The 14,880-nt window shown below is 43.4% G+C and overlaps 1 protein-coding gene across 1 annotated transcript; it reads left to right on the top strand.

Moving 5' to 3' along the window:
• Positions 1-8,121: 8,121 nt before the first annotated feature.
• LOC124653882 (vacuolar iron transporter 2) lies at positions 8,122-10,163 on the top strand. Its single transcript, XM_047192942.1, has 4 exons — positions 8,122-8,425; positions 9,345-9,430; positions 9,521-9,635; positions 9,733-10,163. The coding sequence occupies exons 1-4, from the start codon at positions 8,190-8,192 to the stop codon at positions 10,031-10,033; spliced, it is 738 nt and encodes a 245-aa protein (XP_047048898.1). The 5' UTR covers positions 8,122-8,189; the 3' UTR covers positions 10,034-10,163.
• Positions 10,164-14,880: the final 4,717 nt, after the last annotated feature.

Raw genomic sequence — 14,880 nt, 5'->3', positions numbered from 1 at the left:
CGTCTGTGTGCTTTTATTTTTGTTTTTGTTTGAATAAATTCGGATCCTAGCAATCCATGTTTGGGAGAGAGACACGCTCCGCTTTTTCATATGAACACTTGTTCTTCGTTTTACTTTTAATGTTCAATGAATAAAAGTTGGAAGCTACAATATTTATCTTTATTTGGTTGGGAAAAGAAAATGCCTCATATGTCTTGGATAATTTGACACTTGGCAATTGTTTTGAGCTCTCAAGTATGATTAAGTTTTTTCATGTAGTTTAAACCTATTAGTGGAGAACTACTGTAGAGCTTGTTAAAATTGGTTTGCATAATTGATCTCTCTTAAGGTCTAGATATTTTCTGGTAAAAGTGTTTGAGCAACAAGGAAGACAGTGTAGAGTATTATAATGCTTGCAATATGTTCTTATGTAAGTTTTGCTGTACCGGTTCATACTTGTGTTTGCTTCAAACAACCTTGCTAGCCTAAACCTTGTATCGAGAGGGAATACTTTTCATGCATCCAAAATACTTGAGCCAACCACTATGCCATTTGTGTCCACCATACCTACCTACTATGTGGTATTTCCTGCCATTCCAAAGTAAATTGCTTGAGTGCTACCTTTAAACAATTCAAAATGCTTCTCAATTTGTGTCAATGTTTTATAGCTCATGAGGAAGTATGTGGTGTTTATCTTTCAATCTTGTTGGGCAACTTTCACCAATGGACTAGTGGCTACATCCGCTTATCCAATAATTTTGCAAAAAGAGCCGGCAATGGGATTCCCAGTCCCAAATTAATTAACCAAAATAGACACTCCTCCATGGTATGTGATTGTTGGACGGCACCCGAGGATTCGGTTAGCCATGGCTTGTGTAAGCAAAGGTTGGGGGGAGTGTCATCATCATAATAAAACTAAAATAAAAGGGCACTCCTTCATGATATGAGATTGTTGGCAGGCACCCGAGGATTCGGTTAGCCATGGTTTGTAAAAGAAAGGTTGGAAGGAGTGCCACCCAAAAATAAAAATAATTCATGGGAGCCGCTCTTGAAGGTTTGTCTGGCAAGGGGGTTAGAGTGCCCACTACCATTCGTTGACAACAACAAACACCTCTCAAAATTTTACTTTTTATGCTCTCTATATGTTTTCAAAACCAAAGCTCTAGCACAAATACATCAATCAATGCTTCCCTCTGCAAAGGGCCATTCTTTTACTTTATGTTGAGTCAGTTTACCTATTTCCTTCCATCTTAGAAGCAAACACTTGTGTTAACTGTGCATTGATTCTTACATACTTGCATATTTGCATTCATCATATTACTTTGTGTTGACAATTATCCATGAGATATGCATGTTACAAGTTGAAAGCAATCGCTGAAACTTATATCTTCCTTTGTGTTGCTTCGATGCCTTTACTTTGAACTTATTGCTTTATGAGTTAACTCTTATGCAAGACTTTTGATACTTGTCTTGAAAGTACTCTCCATGAAAAGTTTTGCTACATGTTATCTATTTGTTAGCAACTATAGATCATTGCCTTGAGTCACTTCATTCATTTCATATGCTTTGTAATAGTATGATCAAGGTTATGTAAGTAGCATGTCACTACATAAATTATTCTTTTATCGTTTACTCGCTCGGGACGAGCAGGAACTAAGCTTGGGGATGCCGATACGTCCCCGACGTATCCATAATTTCTGTCGTTCCATGCTTGTTTTATGACAATACTTACATGTTTTGCTTGCATTTTATAATGTTTTTATGCGTTTTCCGGAACTAACCTATTAACAAGATGCCACAGTGCCAGTTCCTGTTTTCTGCTGTTTTTGGTTCCAAAAAGGCTGTTCGGGCAATATTCTCGGAATTCGACGAAACGAAGACCAAACCTCCTATTTTTCCCGGAAGCATCCAGAACACCGAAGAAGAGTCGGAGAGGGGCCAGAGGGCCATCACACCATAAGGCGGCGCGGCCTGACCTGGGCCCGCGCCGGCCTGTGGTGTGGCGCCCCTGTGTGCCCCCCGCGCCGCCTCTTCGCCTATAAAATCCCTTTCGACCTAAAAACACCGTACCTCTTGACGAAACTCCGAAAGATTCCAGGGGCGCCGCCACCGTCGCGAAACTCCACTCGGGGGACAGAACTCTCGTTCCGGCACCCCGCCGGGCGGGGAAGTGCCCCCGAAGCCATCTCCATCAACGCCATCGCCTCCATCATGCTCCGTGAGTAGTTCCCCCATGGACTATGGGTTCTAGCTGTAGCTAGTTGGTATCATCTCTCCCATGTACTTCAATACAATGATCTCATGAGCTGCCTTACATGATTGAGATTCATCTGATGTAATCGGTGTTGTGTTTGTCGGGATCCGATGGATTGTTACGTTATGATTGTCTATCTACAAAGTTTATGAAGTTATTGTTTCTACAATCTTGTTATGCTTAATGCTTGTCACTAGGGCCCGAGTGCCATGATCTTAGATTTAAGCTCTATACTTATTGCTTAGATTGTATCTACAAGTTGTATGCACATGTCACTGTCCGGAACCAAAGGCCCCGAAGTGACAAGAATCGGGACAACCGGAGGGGATGGCGGTGATGTGAGGGACACATGTTTTCACCAAGTGTTAATGCTTTGCTCCGGTGCTCTATTAAAAGGAGTACCTTAATATCTAGTAGTTTCCCTTGAGGCCCGGCTGCCACCGGCTGGTAGGACAAAAGATGTTGTGCAAGTTTCTCATTGCGAGCACGTACTACTATAATTGGAAAACATGCCTACATGATTAATGATCTTGATATTCTGTCTTAATGCTATTTCAATCCTATCAATTGCCCGACTGTAATTTGTTCACCCAACACTTGTTATTGGAGAGTTACCACTAGTGTAGATAGCCGGGAACCCCGGTCCATCTTTCATCATCATATACTCGTTCTACATGTCATTGGAAGTAGTATCAACTCGTCTTCCGGTGTCATTGCTCTCATATTACTATTACCGCTGCCGTGTTACTCGTTATTATTGCTCTCATATTATCGCTACTTTCACATCACCCCTGTTACTAGTGCTTTTCCAGGTGCAGCTGAATTGACAACTCAGTTGTTAAGGCTTATAAGTATTCTTTACCTCCCCTTGTGTCGAATTAATAAATTTGGGTTTTACTTCCCTCGAAGACTGTTGCGATCCCCTATACTTGTGGGTCATCAGGCCTCTGCATCAAAACATGCGCACAACTCTCTTGCCGCATAGTTTTAAAACCTTCAATATTATAATTCAAGGGTCAGTTAGTGTGGCAACATGAATAAGTCAATGAAAGAAAGAATACATCCAACGAGCCTATGCATCCGGTATCCTATTAGCGCGTAGCCAACCACCCTGGGTGAAGATAGCCCGAATAATGATCATCAGTTGTGTGCATTCAGAGTCCATATATGCTGCCTTTGGTCCATTGGGAGTACAAAAAACCACATGTAAATCCAATATGAAGCCTTGTTGATAACCTTCTGAAATTGAGTACCTCAAGCTTTGTTAAACATCACATCATTCGAGCTTTAGTTTTCTTACCTATGCCATTCAACCAATTACAAAGACAATTTTGATATTGGCTAGCGGGGGTATATTTTAAAAGTAAGTGATTACCATTCATATTAGTTTTGCAAAAGGACATCTAATAACACTCCGTATTAGTTTGTTCAAAGTGAAGTGCATTGCCATCCATATTACCTATGCTCAATTGACTCCTCTGAATCACAAAAGCACACTTTTTGCAACCCATTCATTTTATTTTTGCAAGGTTATCTTTGGTAAGAAGCACTTTTTTTTATTAAGATATCACATAAAAATCCTAATTTTTAATGGTACCTAGAGATTTCGCCAAAAAAAAATCAAAAATAACGTGTGTCCATTCATAAAGTCTGCATAAAAGGATTTTACCATGAAGTTTTCCGAGGCTGTTAAATTCTAAACAAATTACATATATGTGCACTCCAATTAAGAGAAACAACTAAATTGACCCATGCCACCCATTTATCTTCACTTAACATGCGCCTGGAACTAATTTTTAGCGGTGTTTGTGCAAGCACATCAGCAATACTAATGTTCTTTTGCCGCACTATATTGTAGAGTGAAGCATATTGAGTTGATAGGGGATTTCATTCAAGACACATATATATCTCCCCAAAAGTGAGTATTCTTCCCATCATCTATGATAAAAGACCCTCATTGAAGAGTTCATCCTTTTCCAGCAATATCCCTTTCCAAAAGAGGAGAATCCGTGGGTTTTCCTTGAACCTCATATAGAGTTTTTTATCCTAATTATATATTTTGTAACAGCTCATGGCACACTCCATCTTCGTTTAGTAGCTTTAAAAGCCATTTGCTATGTATGCACCTATTTTTTAAATATCTACGACCTCTATACCCAAGACTCCGTGATCTTTCGGAGGGAAAATAATGTTCGATTTCATTGAACGATATTTCTTTCCCATCTGATGACTTGACCAAAAAATAAGCGGGTTCTACGAAAATATAATCTTTTGCATACCCTTTTGGGTATTTCAAAGAAGAATAAAAGGAACACTGATGAAACAATACAAGATGGAAAAACATATACATTTAAAAGAACAACGTAGCAATCTATACTTAGTTCATTGGCATCGATGATGTACTTCTGCATGATTAACAAGATGAGTAAGAACATAAATGAGATTTATGCTCATGGGAAATAGCAGGACACCTTCATAATAGAACATCTGGAACATAGAAGCATCCAAACTGAAATTTAATCGTCTCCTCGTGCCCTCCGCCCACGAGGGGCGGAACCCTAGATAGAATTTGACTATCGCCGCTTCAGAATCGCCTCCCGACCTAACCCGATACACGATACCGAACTGGTACGTGAGGATCCAGGAAGGAGGTGGCCAGGAAACAAATCTAAGGTTTTGTTCCCCTCGCCAAAGATGCTGCCGGTCCGCTCTGCCTCCGGTTGCCTTGGGGTCTCGGAGGTGTGGCGGACCATGGCCTTGAGGGGGTTTCCTTCTTTATTTATTAGGTATTTGGTCTGCTAGTGTCTTTATTCTTTGTTTATTAGGTCGCTAGGTGGTTCAAATACGTATTTGTTATTTTAATTACTTTTAAAATATTTATACTACATCAGATGGAATTTCGCAAAAAAAAAGAGAACGGAATTAATAAGGACAAAGATAATATCTTTCCAAGCCAGGCGCCAAGACATGCATAAAAGAAGTTGTGTTGGTCCTTGGCAGGGTCTTAAAGTTGAAAAACCTCAAGCTCACCACGAGATGTGCCGTTCCAGTCCTTCCAAAAGACACTTCGCTAGAGTGCATCCATGCGTTAAAACAAACAGGATTAAAGTATAAGTGGCAAAAAAGCGAAACTATGAGACGGTTCAATTCAGGCCATCTCTCAGCGAGGGGAAGTAGCAGACAACAAGGTCGATTTGGAGTTTTGCTGGGAGCTCTGTCCTGGTGCATTGTATTTTGGTTTTCTTCAGGCATTGTTACTGCATCGGTACTGAGGGCCACTCAAACTTAGTAGTAGTAGTAACACACCGTCAAGTCGACGAAACGGAGGCTCCAAATCTCATCAGAATTTTCTCAGCCGAAAGCTAGGCAAGTTGGCGTGGGGGAGCAGGCGGGGGAAGCTAACCAGAGCGCGCCGCTCGTCGCTCGCCGCGCGTGGCGCGTGCCGCGGCGGCGGCGGCAGGTAGCGACCCGCCATGCTTTTCCGGGCCACCTTTCGTCGTCGCGCGGCTCGTGCCGGGCACACGACGCCCGCCTGCGTGTCACGGCGGCAACCACGCGTCCGGCTTCCGGCGACGATCGCGATCGGCGGCCCTCTATCCCCCATCCTCTTGGACGCACATGTGGGCGCTGGATGCCGCCTGGACGCATGCTTTAACTTCTGAAACACTTTTGTCTTGTTGCCCGTTCTGATCTCTGTGTTTCTCCTCCGTTAATTTGATCGCTCGTGAAGCTAAGCACTTTTGGTTAGCTCTACCGCTGTCGTGTTACTGTGATTGCTCCTTTGTCAGTAGAGTAGATGGGATCACCATGTCAACATGGGGTACATTTTAGACCCAAAAGTTAGGCCAATGTGGTACATGTCGTGCTCATCTTTATATATATATACTAGGAGTATTTTTTTTTTTGAAACGATATATATATACTAGGAGTAGCTAGCAAATCCGTCCCGCTGCTAGCCTGCTAGCACCGATATTTTCCAGGTTGCGATTATAATCAGTGTTTCTTCTCTAGAGTACGTGTGGCAGGCACGCTCTGATCGTAGTTGTAAGGAGTGAAAAACTTCTCCACAGCATGCCAACCGATTGAGACCTGCTTTGTCCATATGTAGTAAATTTGTTTGGACGGGATCATATGAAGTAAAAAAAAATCTGAAATTTTGGACAATCAAAGATGATCAAGTATTCTTGTATAAAAATCTTTCCTATCGATCGTCATCAGCTGCAGGTTGACTACGCCTATCCATCCTAGGCCACCGTATGGACTCCATAGTCCTCGGTGTGAGCTAGATCAAGAAGATCCTCGACGCCTCCTTCGTCGGCGACCACACGGGGAGGTGTGATAGTCACCTCGCGCAATGGCAAGGGGTGGGGGAGGGGTGAAAACCCTAGTTACCCTCGGGAAGATGACGCGGGGTCCGAAGTTCTCTCCCCCACTTGCAGTGTTTCTAGCAAAAAACATACGGAGCGAATTTTAAGAATCCGGTCATGCATGTTCTCAAAAAATCTGCCATGAACCAATTTGTGATTCGATGAGGTAACTTCATAATGTGCATAACTTACGTCAAATTTGCGTCACACCAAGACCCCCTACTGAAACTTGCCCAGAAATGTAGGAACATTAGCATAAGTTGAGGAAGTTACATTGTAGAATTCTTACTTTCTCATTTTCAGGAAACTTAACAGGTGGTAATATTATTTGCCAAATAATCACTTGCGTAAGTTTCAACTCAATATCTACTTGTATTTTATAAACATAAGGATAGCTATAGTGCTAATATCTTAGCTAGTATCATGGACATTGGTTCCATAAAAATATTGATGTGGCAGCTAATTAAGGAGGAGAGAGAAGATTAGGGTAACATGGATGGATACTATATCATCGTATCACAAGAAAAGTTAATGCCAAACAAATCTTGTTCGCAAATTTGCATTGAAGTTCTAAAAAGCAATAAATGTAGCATGACTATAATGCTACTCTTTCCGTCTCGATTTACAGGCTTACGCGTATTCCAAAATTATCAATTTGACCAATATAATATAAGATTATCATTACAAAAATTATATCATTAAAAAGTACAATATCTAAACTTTTCAATGACATGTATTTTGTAGTATATATCTTGTGTTACGTTGATTAAATTGAAGACCTAGCAATACGCGTAGGACATGTAAACATGACAGAGGTAGTACTTCATGATACTTCTACCTTTGTCTCAGTTTATTAGTCTTCCCCGTATCCCTAGCTCGCTAATTTGACCTATATAATTTAAATTATATAATGTAAAAATTACATCATTAGAAAATAGAACATCTAAACTTTCTAATGATATAAAATTTATAACATATAACAAATACTAACTTGATCAAATTTGCGATCTAGGGATACGTGCACGCCTAATAAACTGTGAGAGGGCTCACTATAGAGATAGTATCATACATAAATATCATATGCATGATACTACTACATACTACTAATACATACCACTATGGTCAGCCAAAACTTACAAATGTGTATTTACGCTAAGATATGGAGAGCGCGTGCACTAAAGCCTATATTAATTTGATTTTCTTTTTGACATGGATGTCAAAAAAGGATTAATTACTGGTGATTTTGAGTCCCAAGGACCACAAAAAGCATGTAAGTTGTGTGTGCTAAACAACAAAAACACACAACTTACACAGTATAGGCAGACTAGTTTTCTTCCTATGAAGCTGCGAACATGAGTACAAGCAGAATCACACAGACTAATTACACATTCACACAGACTTTGCGGGAGCAAATCCCTAGATTACCCCGACTTTCCATGTCCAAACAGGACATTTCACCCGGCCTCTAACCCCTATAAATCCCCCTCAACCTCCACCAAAAACATCACAACTCCCAACAGACCACCCCGAGCTACTCGCCAGCTAGTAAGTACACTCGGATCGCTGATTCTCACGCCGGCCGAGAGAACATGGTGAAGCTTGTGCAGGACGAGGAGAACCAGAGGCTGCTCCTGGACGACCACAAGGAGAAGCACTTCACCTCCGGCGAGGTGGTCCGGGACATCATCATCGGCGTCTCCGACGGCCTCACCGTGCCGTTCGCCCTCGCCGCCGGCCTGTCGGGCGCCAACGCGTCCTCCGCGCTCGTGCTCACCGCCGGGCTCGCCGAGGTCGCCGCCGGCGCCATCTCCATGGGGCTCGGAGGGTAAGGAGAGAGGACAAAATCTTCTTGGTTTTTTCTGGGCATACGTTTCCCTTAATTAATGGCATTTGTTTCTCCCGAGATTACTGATGAGCAGCGCTAGATGCTTAATTAGCTCGTTCCAGATTTGTTGTCCTTCCTGTTTCTGCAAAGGGTTGGTGCATATAGATGTCAGTAGATTTCAGTTGCAGTTCATCTTTCTCAGGCGGAGATTGGCGAGAGTAGCTTGCTGTTCTTGATACCAAGGATGGAACGGAATATAGTCCTTCGCAAAAACGAAAATATAACAAACTCTTATAATACTACAGCTGTGATTCTTCTTGAGTAAAAAAAGACATCGTGCATGCATGCGAATGGTGTAGAGAAACTAGGAGTACTCAACAGAGACTATTAGCATCGTGCAGGAGTAGCTTGGTACTTTCTTATTTGGATGGAATATATTTTCCAGACAACAACTTTGTGCTAGTAAACAGCTAGGGAAGTGAACATTTAATGGAATAGAAAAAAAAAGCTTATATTTCGGAACGGAGTAGTACTGCTCCCACACCCAGCTGCAAAGAAATTTGACATGCAGATTGTGAACTGAGATTATTGTCACTCGCATATGTATTTAGAGCTGGCAAATTTCCAGCAGCAAATATATGAAATTTTCTCCAACCAAAAGGGAAAAGTTCCTCGAAGCAAACTGTTTCAGCTGATGTAAACTGTACTTCTAGAAACCTTGAACAGTTAAACCCATGATTTACAATAGTTCCGACTAGTATTGTACTACAGTGTCTGAGACCAAAATCTAGGTAAAATTGAATTCTAGAAACCTTAAACCCATGATTTCTTATTTAGTAGAATTCATTTTCAGTTTGCTTAAGTGGGTGCTGGTTCATGTGAGAGCCGACTGCTAAGTGTGCACTCGCGCTTTTGTCAGGTACCTCGCCGCTAAGAGCGACGCCGACCACTACTACCGCGAGCAGCAGCGCGAGCAGGACGAGATCGACACCGTTCCCGATACTGGTAAGACCCTCTGTCTCTTTCTCCTCCGTGACCACACACGCATTTCATCTTGTCTGATCTTCACGACTGAAATCGATTCCCCTTGCGCAGAGGCCGCTGAGATCGCGGACCTACTCTCCGAGTACGGGCTGGGCCCCGAGGAGTACGGGCCCGTCGTTAACTCCCTCCGCAACAACCCCAAGGCCTGGCTCGAGTTCATGATGAAGTAAGTAACTAATCAAGGCCCAGCCAGCCCACTCTTCTTTTTTTCTTCTTTCCAGTTAATCATCTTACTGACCGCCGGAGAATTTCCCGGTCCACAGGTTCGAGCTGGGGCTGGAGAAGCCGGACCCACGGCGCGCGCTGACGAGCGCGGCGACGATCGCGCTGGCGTACGTCGTCGGCGGGCTGGTGCCGCTCTCCCCCTACATGTTCGTGCCGTCCGTCGACCGCGCCATGCTCACCTCCGTCGTCGTCACCCTCGGCGCGCTGCTCTTCTTCGGCTACGTCAAGGGCCGCTTCACCGGGAACCGCCCCTTCCTCAGCGCCATCCAGACCGCCGTCATCGGCGCGCTCGCCTCCTCCGCCGCCTACGGCATGGCCAAGGCCGTCCAGAACATCTGACTATGAGCCAAGAACAAAAATAAGCGCAGCTAGCTACCTACCTGTGTGTGTATGAATTGTTGCTATATAGTCGATTGGTAGCTGTACGTGCAGGCTCTAGTGTTCCATCTGGCAAGTGCTGTAGTGATGTGCGCCGATAGTTTTTTTCCTCTTCGGTCTCTCGATCGAGGTCGATGATGTACACTATGTTAGTGTATTTTACTTCCTTTCCATCTGTCGCGCTGAGTAAGTACAGTGCTACTAATGTTTGAATCCCCGTTGAAAAATGTAAGCACTATTGGTAATGTGATGGGCTTTGAATCAGCTGGCAAATGAGTGTTGAGAATTCTCTAAGCGGAGGCCCAACTAACTTCTCTGAAGTGACTATCGTTTCGTTTCCCTGAATCAGTGGCACACATTTCTGAATCATTTCAGATATAACGTAGCAGAATATCTTGGTAATGTTTTTTTTAACAGAGGCAGAAGAATTGCCTCATCCTTTAAATTAATATAAAAATAGAGTTGCCTAGCTAATTTACGGAAAACTGGACGAAAACCGTTACAACCTTGGTTGCGAAAGCCGCACCCAATCCACGACCCCAACACATAACCAGGCTACTCCCAAGACATGAGACCACATGACCACGGAGACGAACAAGGAGACCCTCGCAACACGATACTTCTAAAGTTCATCGATAGGAAAGCCTGGACAACACCAAAGTACCCCATAGAGTGGAGGCAACACGAGCAAAATGCATTGGATAAGGCAACAAACAAGAGCACATCCTAGAACCATCCATCGAGCAAACATAGACGTCTTGACTGTAGCGTCGCTCTTTTAGCTTCTAGACTTGTTTGGTAGATGACTAGTCTAGGGCTAGCCCCCCTCTCTTTCTCTTATCCATGTTGGCCTTTTCCTTCAAGGGACCCCTGTATTTCTTTTCTTTTTCTTTCCATCTGTCGAGGTAAGTATTCCTATTTGTATCCCCGTAAAAAAAAAGTAAGCGCTATTTGTTAGGCAAGCTTTGTTATTTAGGTGCAGGTGATGGGCATTGAATCAGCTGGCAAATGTAGTATTGAGAATTAATTCTCTAAGTGGAGGCCCAATTAACTAGTTTCCCTAAGTTCATTTGCTGAATCATTTCAACTTCATATGGCCCAAACTGTTCTGATGCAGCAAATTTTCCAGCGTCCTTCCGAGTGGGTTTGGGGATGAATTGAATGAGTGAATGTAATCTGGAGTTGTGGACTTAGCATAGACTGAGACTTCCTTGTATTGCTGCGAGTGCATTTTGTATGTTAGGCGTTTAGCCTGGTTCACTGCAGTGGCCGTCCCAAACAACACAAAAAGCCTTCCAAATATTGAGGATAGAACTTCCAAGCATTGGTCTGACAGTGACTTTCCTTTCTCTCCTTTTCTACTCGACCCAGTGACTGGATCCATGGTAACCTGATGGGCTTTTGAATCAGCTGGCAAATGAGTGCTGAGAGTCCTCTATGCGGAGGACCAACTAACTTTTCTGAAGTGAATATCGTTTCGTTTCCCTGAATTCAGTGTGACAAATTTCTGAATCATTTGAAATATAACGTAGCAAGATATCTTAGCAATGTCAATGCACACTTTCACTTGTATCATTTCGTTTCACTTGTGGTCTAACAAAAAACTGGCGATGCACACTTTCAAACTCACTCTTTCAAGATGATAATGGTTGCACCCGGTGTCTACATCAGTCGTTATGTCAAGTGCCAGTCGAGATATGAAGGATTTGGTTTTTGAATTGTTGCGCTTGAGAAGGGCTAGGAAAAGGATTAGGTGTGTGCTCAGAGATGTGGCTTCTTTGTCCAAATTTCAACAATATTCGGTGTTTGTTTGCAACCATTTTGGCATAGTCAACACTCAGGCTGTGAAATTGGTTCGATGTGTGCCGTTTGTGACCTCGAGTGCTCGTTTTGAAGAACCATGTGTAGCAGCTAGTTTTGTGACCCCTGGTGTAAATTACCTTTTTTTAGTTGGCGTGGTTCTTCTAAATTTCATAGCAACCTAAGACTAAGAACATTGTACATTGTAAATGCCGATTATAAAATTTAGATTAGAAGCACACAATATATCATCATACATCAACTGAGAAAACAAGGGAATAAACAATTTATTTGGATAAAACCAGTATTACTCTATCATGAACATCCCTCCAAAATAAAATAAAATAACATTAAACACTACTTCCCCCGTTCTAAAATAAGTGTCTTATTTTTTTCTAAATATGAACATATCTACAACTAAAATAAATCTACATACATCTAAATGTAGATAAAACTGAGACACTTATTTTAGCACGGGGGAGGAGATCATAAGGGTCCCAAACAACACAGAGAGCATTAATGGCAAGGCTAGAGCAATTGTGTCACAGTGTGGTTTTCCTTTCTCTATGTTTCTACTCTACCCACTGATTGGAGCAGTAAAGATTAAAAAGACGACCACAATATTTTAGTCTGGTTTGGGGATTTGATTTCAACCTCCCAGGCTCACCAAGGGGCATCTGCAAAAAATGTTCTACCAAGGGGCGCTATCAGCGGGCCGGGTGGTTTCTTTTCATTGCAAAAGGGAGATTTGATGTTGCTATACTGGATATGTACTTCACGGTCGTAAATGACCGTGACTTCAAGCCTTAATTAACAAATGAGACCGCTGCTACACGCACAACTGACCTTTTTGTACATAATTTATGTTTCTTTGACGTGTAGGTCTAACCATCTGAGATTACATGATTTGGTAGTCATCTTTACTGTGGATAAAGCATGTTCTGTAACACCTATGACAGAATTAAGAGGGAATCTACTTCAAGTTGAGAAAAAGAACTAGTCCATTTCATATGATGCCCTTCAAGTACTCGAAGTTATAAAGTGGGATGTAACATTATTTGCACTAAACTGCAAGTTTCAGCTTTCCTCAGCTAATACAATTTCGGGGTATTGGCGTATTGCGCTCACCATCAACACTTTTTCATGAATAAATCACCCCAGCCCAATCAGAAGCACTCTCCAGTTGAACAAATAACCATTTCTTGTTTCCCATGCAAGAGATTTGGGACAGAAGTTTATAGCTAGGATATGTAGCCGTAGGATACAATTAAGAAGAAAAGTTAACGCATAAAAAGAGTGTGAGTGCGAAGCATATCCAGGCCCAATGCATGTGTATATTGGATAGTGAATCATCCCTGACTTTTTCTCGTGACATACATCCATCAGACAAAAACATGTGTCCATCAGATTGAGCATCCAATGGGTAGAGAGCATTCCTGACTCCAAGTTGACGACTTGCCCGATATTGGTAATCAGTGGATAAATATTTCGATTCATGGTGGACAGACACCACTAACTGGTATATTCTTGTTAGATTCTGTGTGCTTGGTCGCGCTAATGGTTTATGCGACGATATATATGCTATTGATATACTTTGCTTAACTTACTTCGCAGAAAGGCCGGCGCTCCCGTCATCTTTATGTATCCGTAAATCTTTATCGAAAAAATGTGTCCACAAATGCCAGATAAGATTCGAGATACTATCCTTCGTTTTGAGAGATATGGTAATCTAGAAAATTTCCCGCGTTAATATAGCTTAGTTTAATCAAGTGAGATGACACTCTAGTACTGGGAGCGGCCTTTCCTGCTGATGATTTTGTTGAGTATCTTCCGGACACTACGGGAGAGACGGCATGTGCCGACGGCCAGCCGATGTGCCGACGGCCAAATGTCGGGGCCGTCGGCACAGAGGCCCTGGTCGACCGGCGACGGAGCTGACCGTCGGCACAGGCCGGCCGTCGGCACACAGCTGGCTACACCGACGGTCACCGTCGGCGCAAATCGGACCGTCAGCACAGAAAGGTGGCGACCGAAGGTCACCGTCGGCACGAGCCACGGCCGTCGGTACACGCGCGAGACAGGCGGGCCCAGCCGTTAGGCTGTCACGGCGCCGTCTACAGTGTGCCGACGGTAGCCCACGGCGCAACGGCGGCCGTCGGCACAGGGACTGAAAACTGGGTCCCCCTTCTTCTGTGCCGACGGTCACCCACGGCACAAACAAGGCCGTCGGCACAGCTTTTTTTTTTTGTTTTTCCATTTTTTTTTGCACCAAAGAGATAATTATTAATCCCAATCATTTTTTTTGTTTATTTATTTCTCACTGCTATTTTGGCGAACCCCTTTGCGGGAAACCTATATATATGTATAAGGGCGGTATAGAACCCCTTCGCCGTAAATCGAACCTCGGAGGGGGTGAATGGCCCACACACGATACAAAATACTTAAGACCCACACACGATACAAAATACTTAAATAACTAATCTCACACACATACCAAAGCGCTTACGTAACTAGACCCACACACGAACCGAAACAAGTACAAAGAACTACACCCACACAGAGGAAGCAAAACACTTAAAGAAACTACACCCACACACATGAACCAAAACACTTAAAGAACTAGACCCACACACAAACCAAAGCATTTAAAGAACACTGGGTCGACACATGACCCGCTAGACACACGGACTCGACACACACATATTAATCGAGAAGTCGAAATCTTCATCCTCGCGGGGGTGTCCTCTGAAGCGGTGGTTGTGAGGTTCCACAACAACCACCGTTCATCATTCTCCCCCCATGTTGACGCCTCTCCTTTGGCGTACTCTGCTTCAACCTCGGCCTTCCTCTGCCGCTTTCCCGCCCTCCTCTCTCTCCTGTACGTCTGCTTCTCCTTCCAGAATGCGCGCGTTGCCTCGACGTCTCCGGGATGGTCTCCGCGCCACCGTGCCATGAACTGCTCGTCCGCCTCGGTGGTATCAATCCGCCGCCGGCCAGCCCCGTACCGC

The sequence above is a fragment of the Lolium rigidum genome, chromosome 5 (genome assembly GCF_022539505.1).
Source record: "Lolium rigidum isolate FL_2022 chromosome 5, APGP_CSIRO_Lrig_0.1, whole genome shotgun sequence".
In the NCBI taxonomy this organism is placed as follows: Eukaryota; Viridiplantae; Streptophyta; class Magnoliopsida; order Poales; family Poaceae; genus Lolium; species Lolium rigidum.
This window is presented reverse-complemented; position numbering and strand designations above follow the sequence as displayed.

Coding starts and splice junctions, on each gene's coding strand:
- LOC124653882 (XM_047192942.1), top strand. CDS start 8,190: ATGGTGAAGCTTGTGCAGGACGAGGAGAACCAGAGGCTGCTCCTGGAC. Junction 8,426..9,344: donor ATCTCCATGGGGCTCGGAGG/GTAAGGAGAGAG, acceptor CGCTTTTGTCAG/GTACCTCGCCGCTAAGAGCG. Junction 9,431..9,520: donor CGACACCGTTCCCGATACTG/GTAAGACCCTCT, acceptor CCCCTTGCGCAG/AGGCCGCTGAGATCGCGGAC.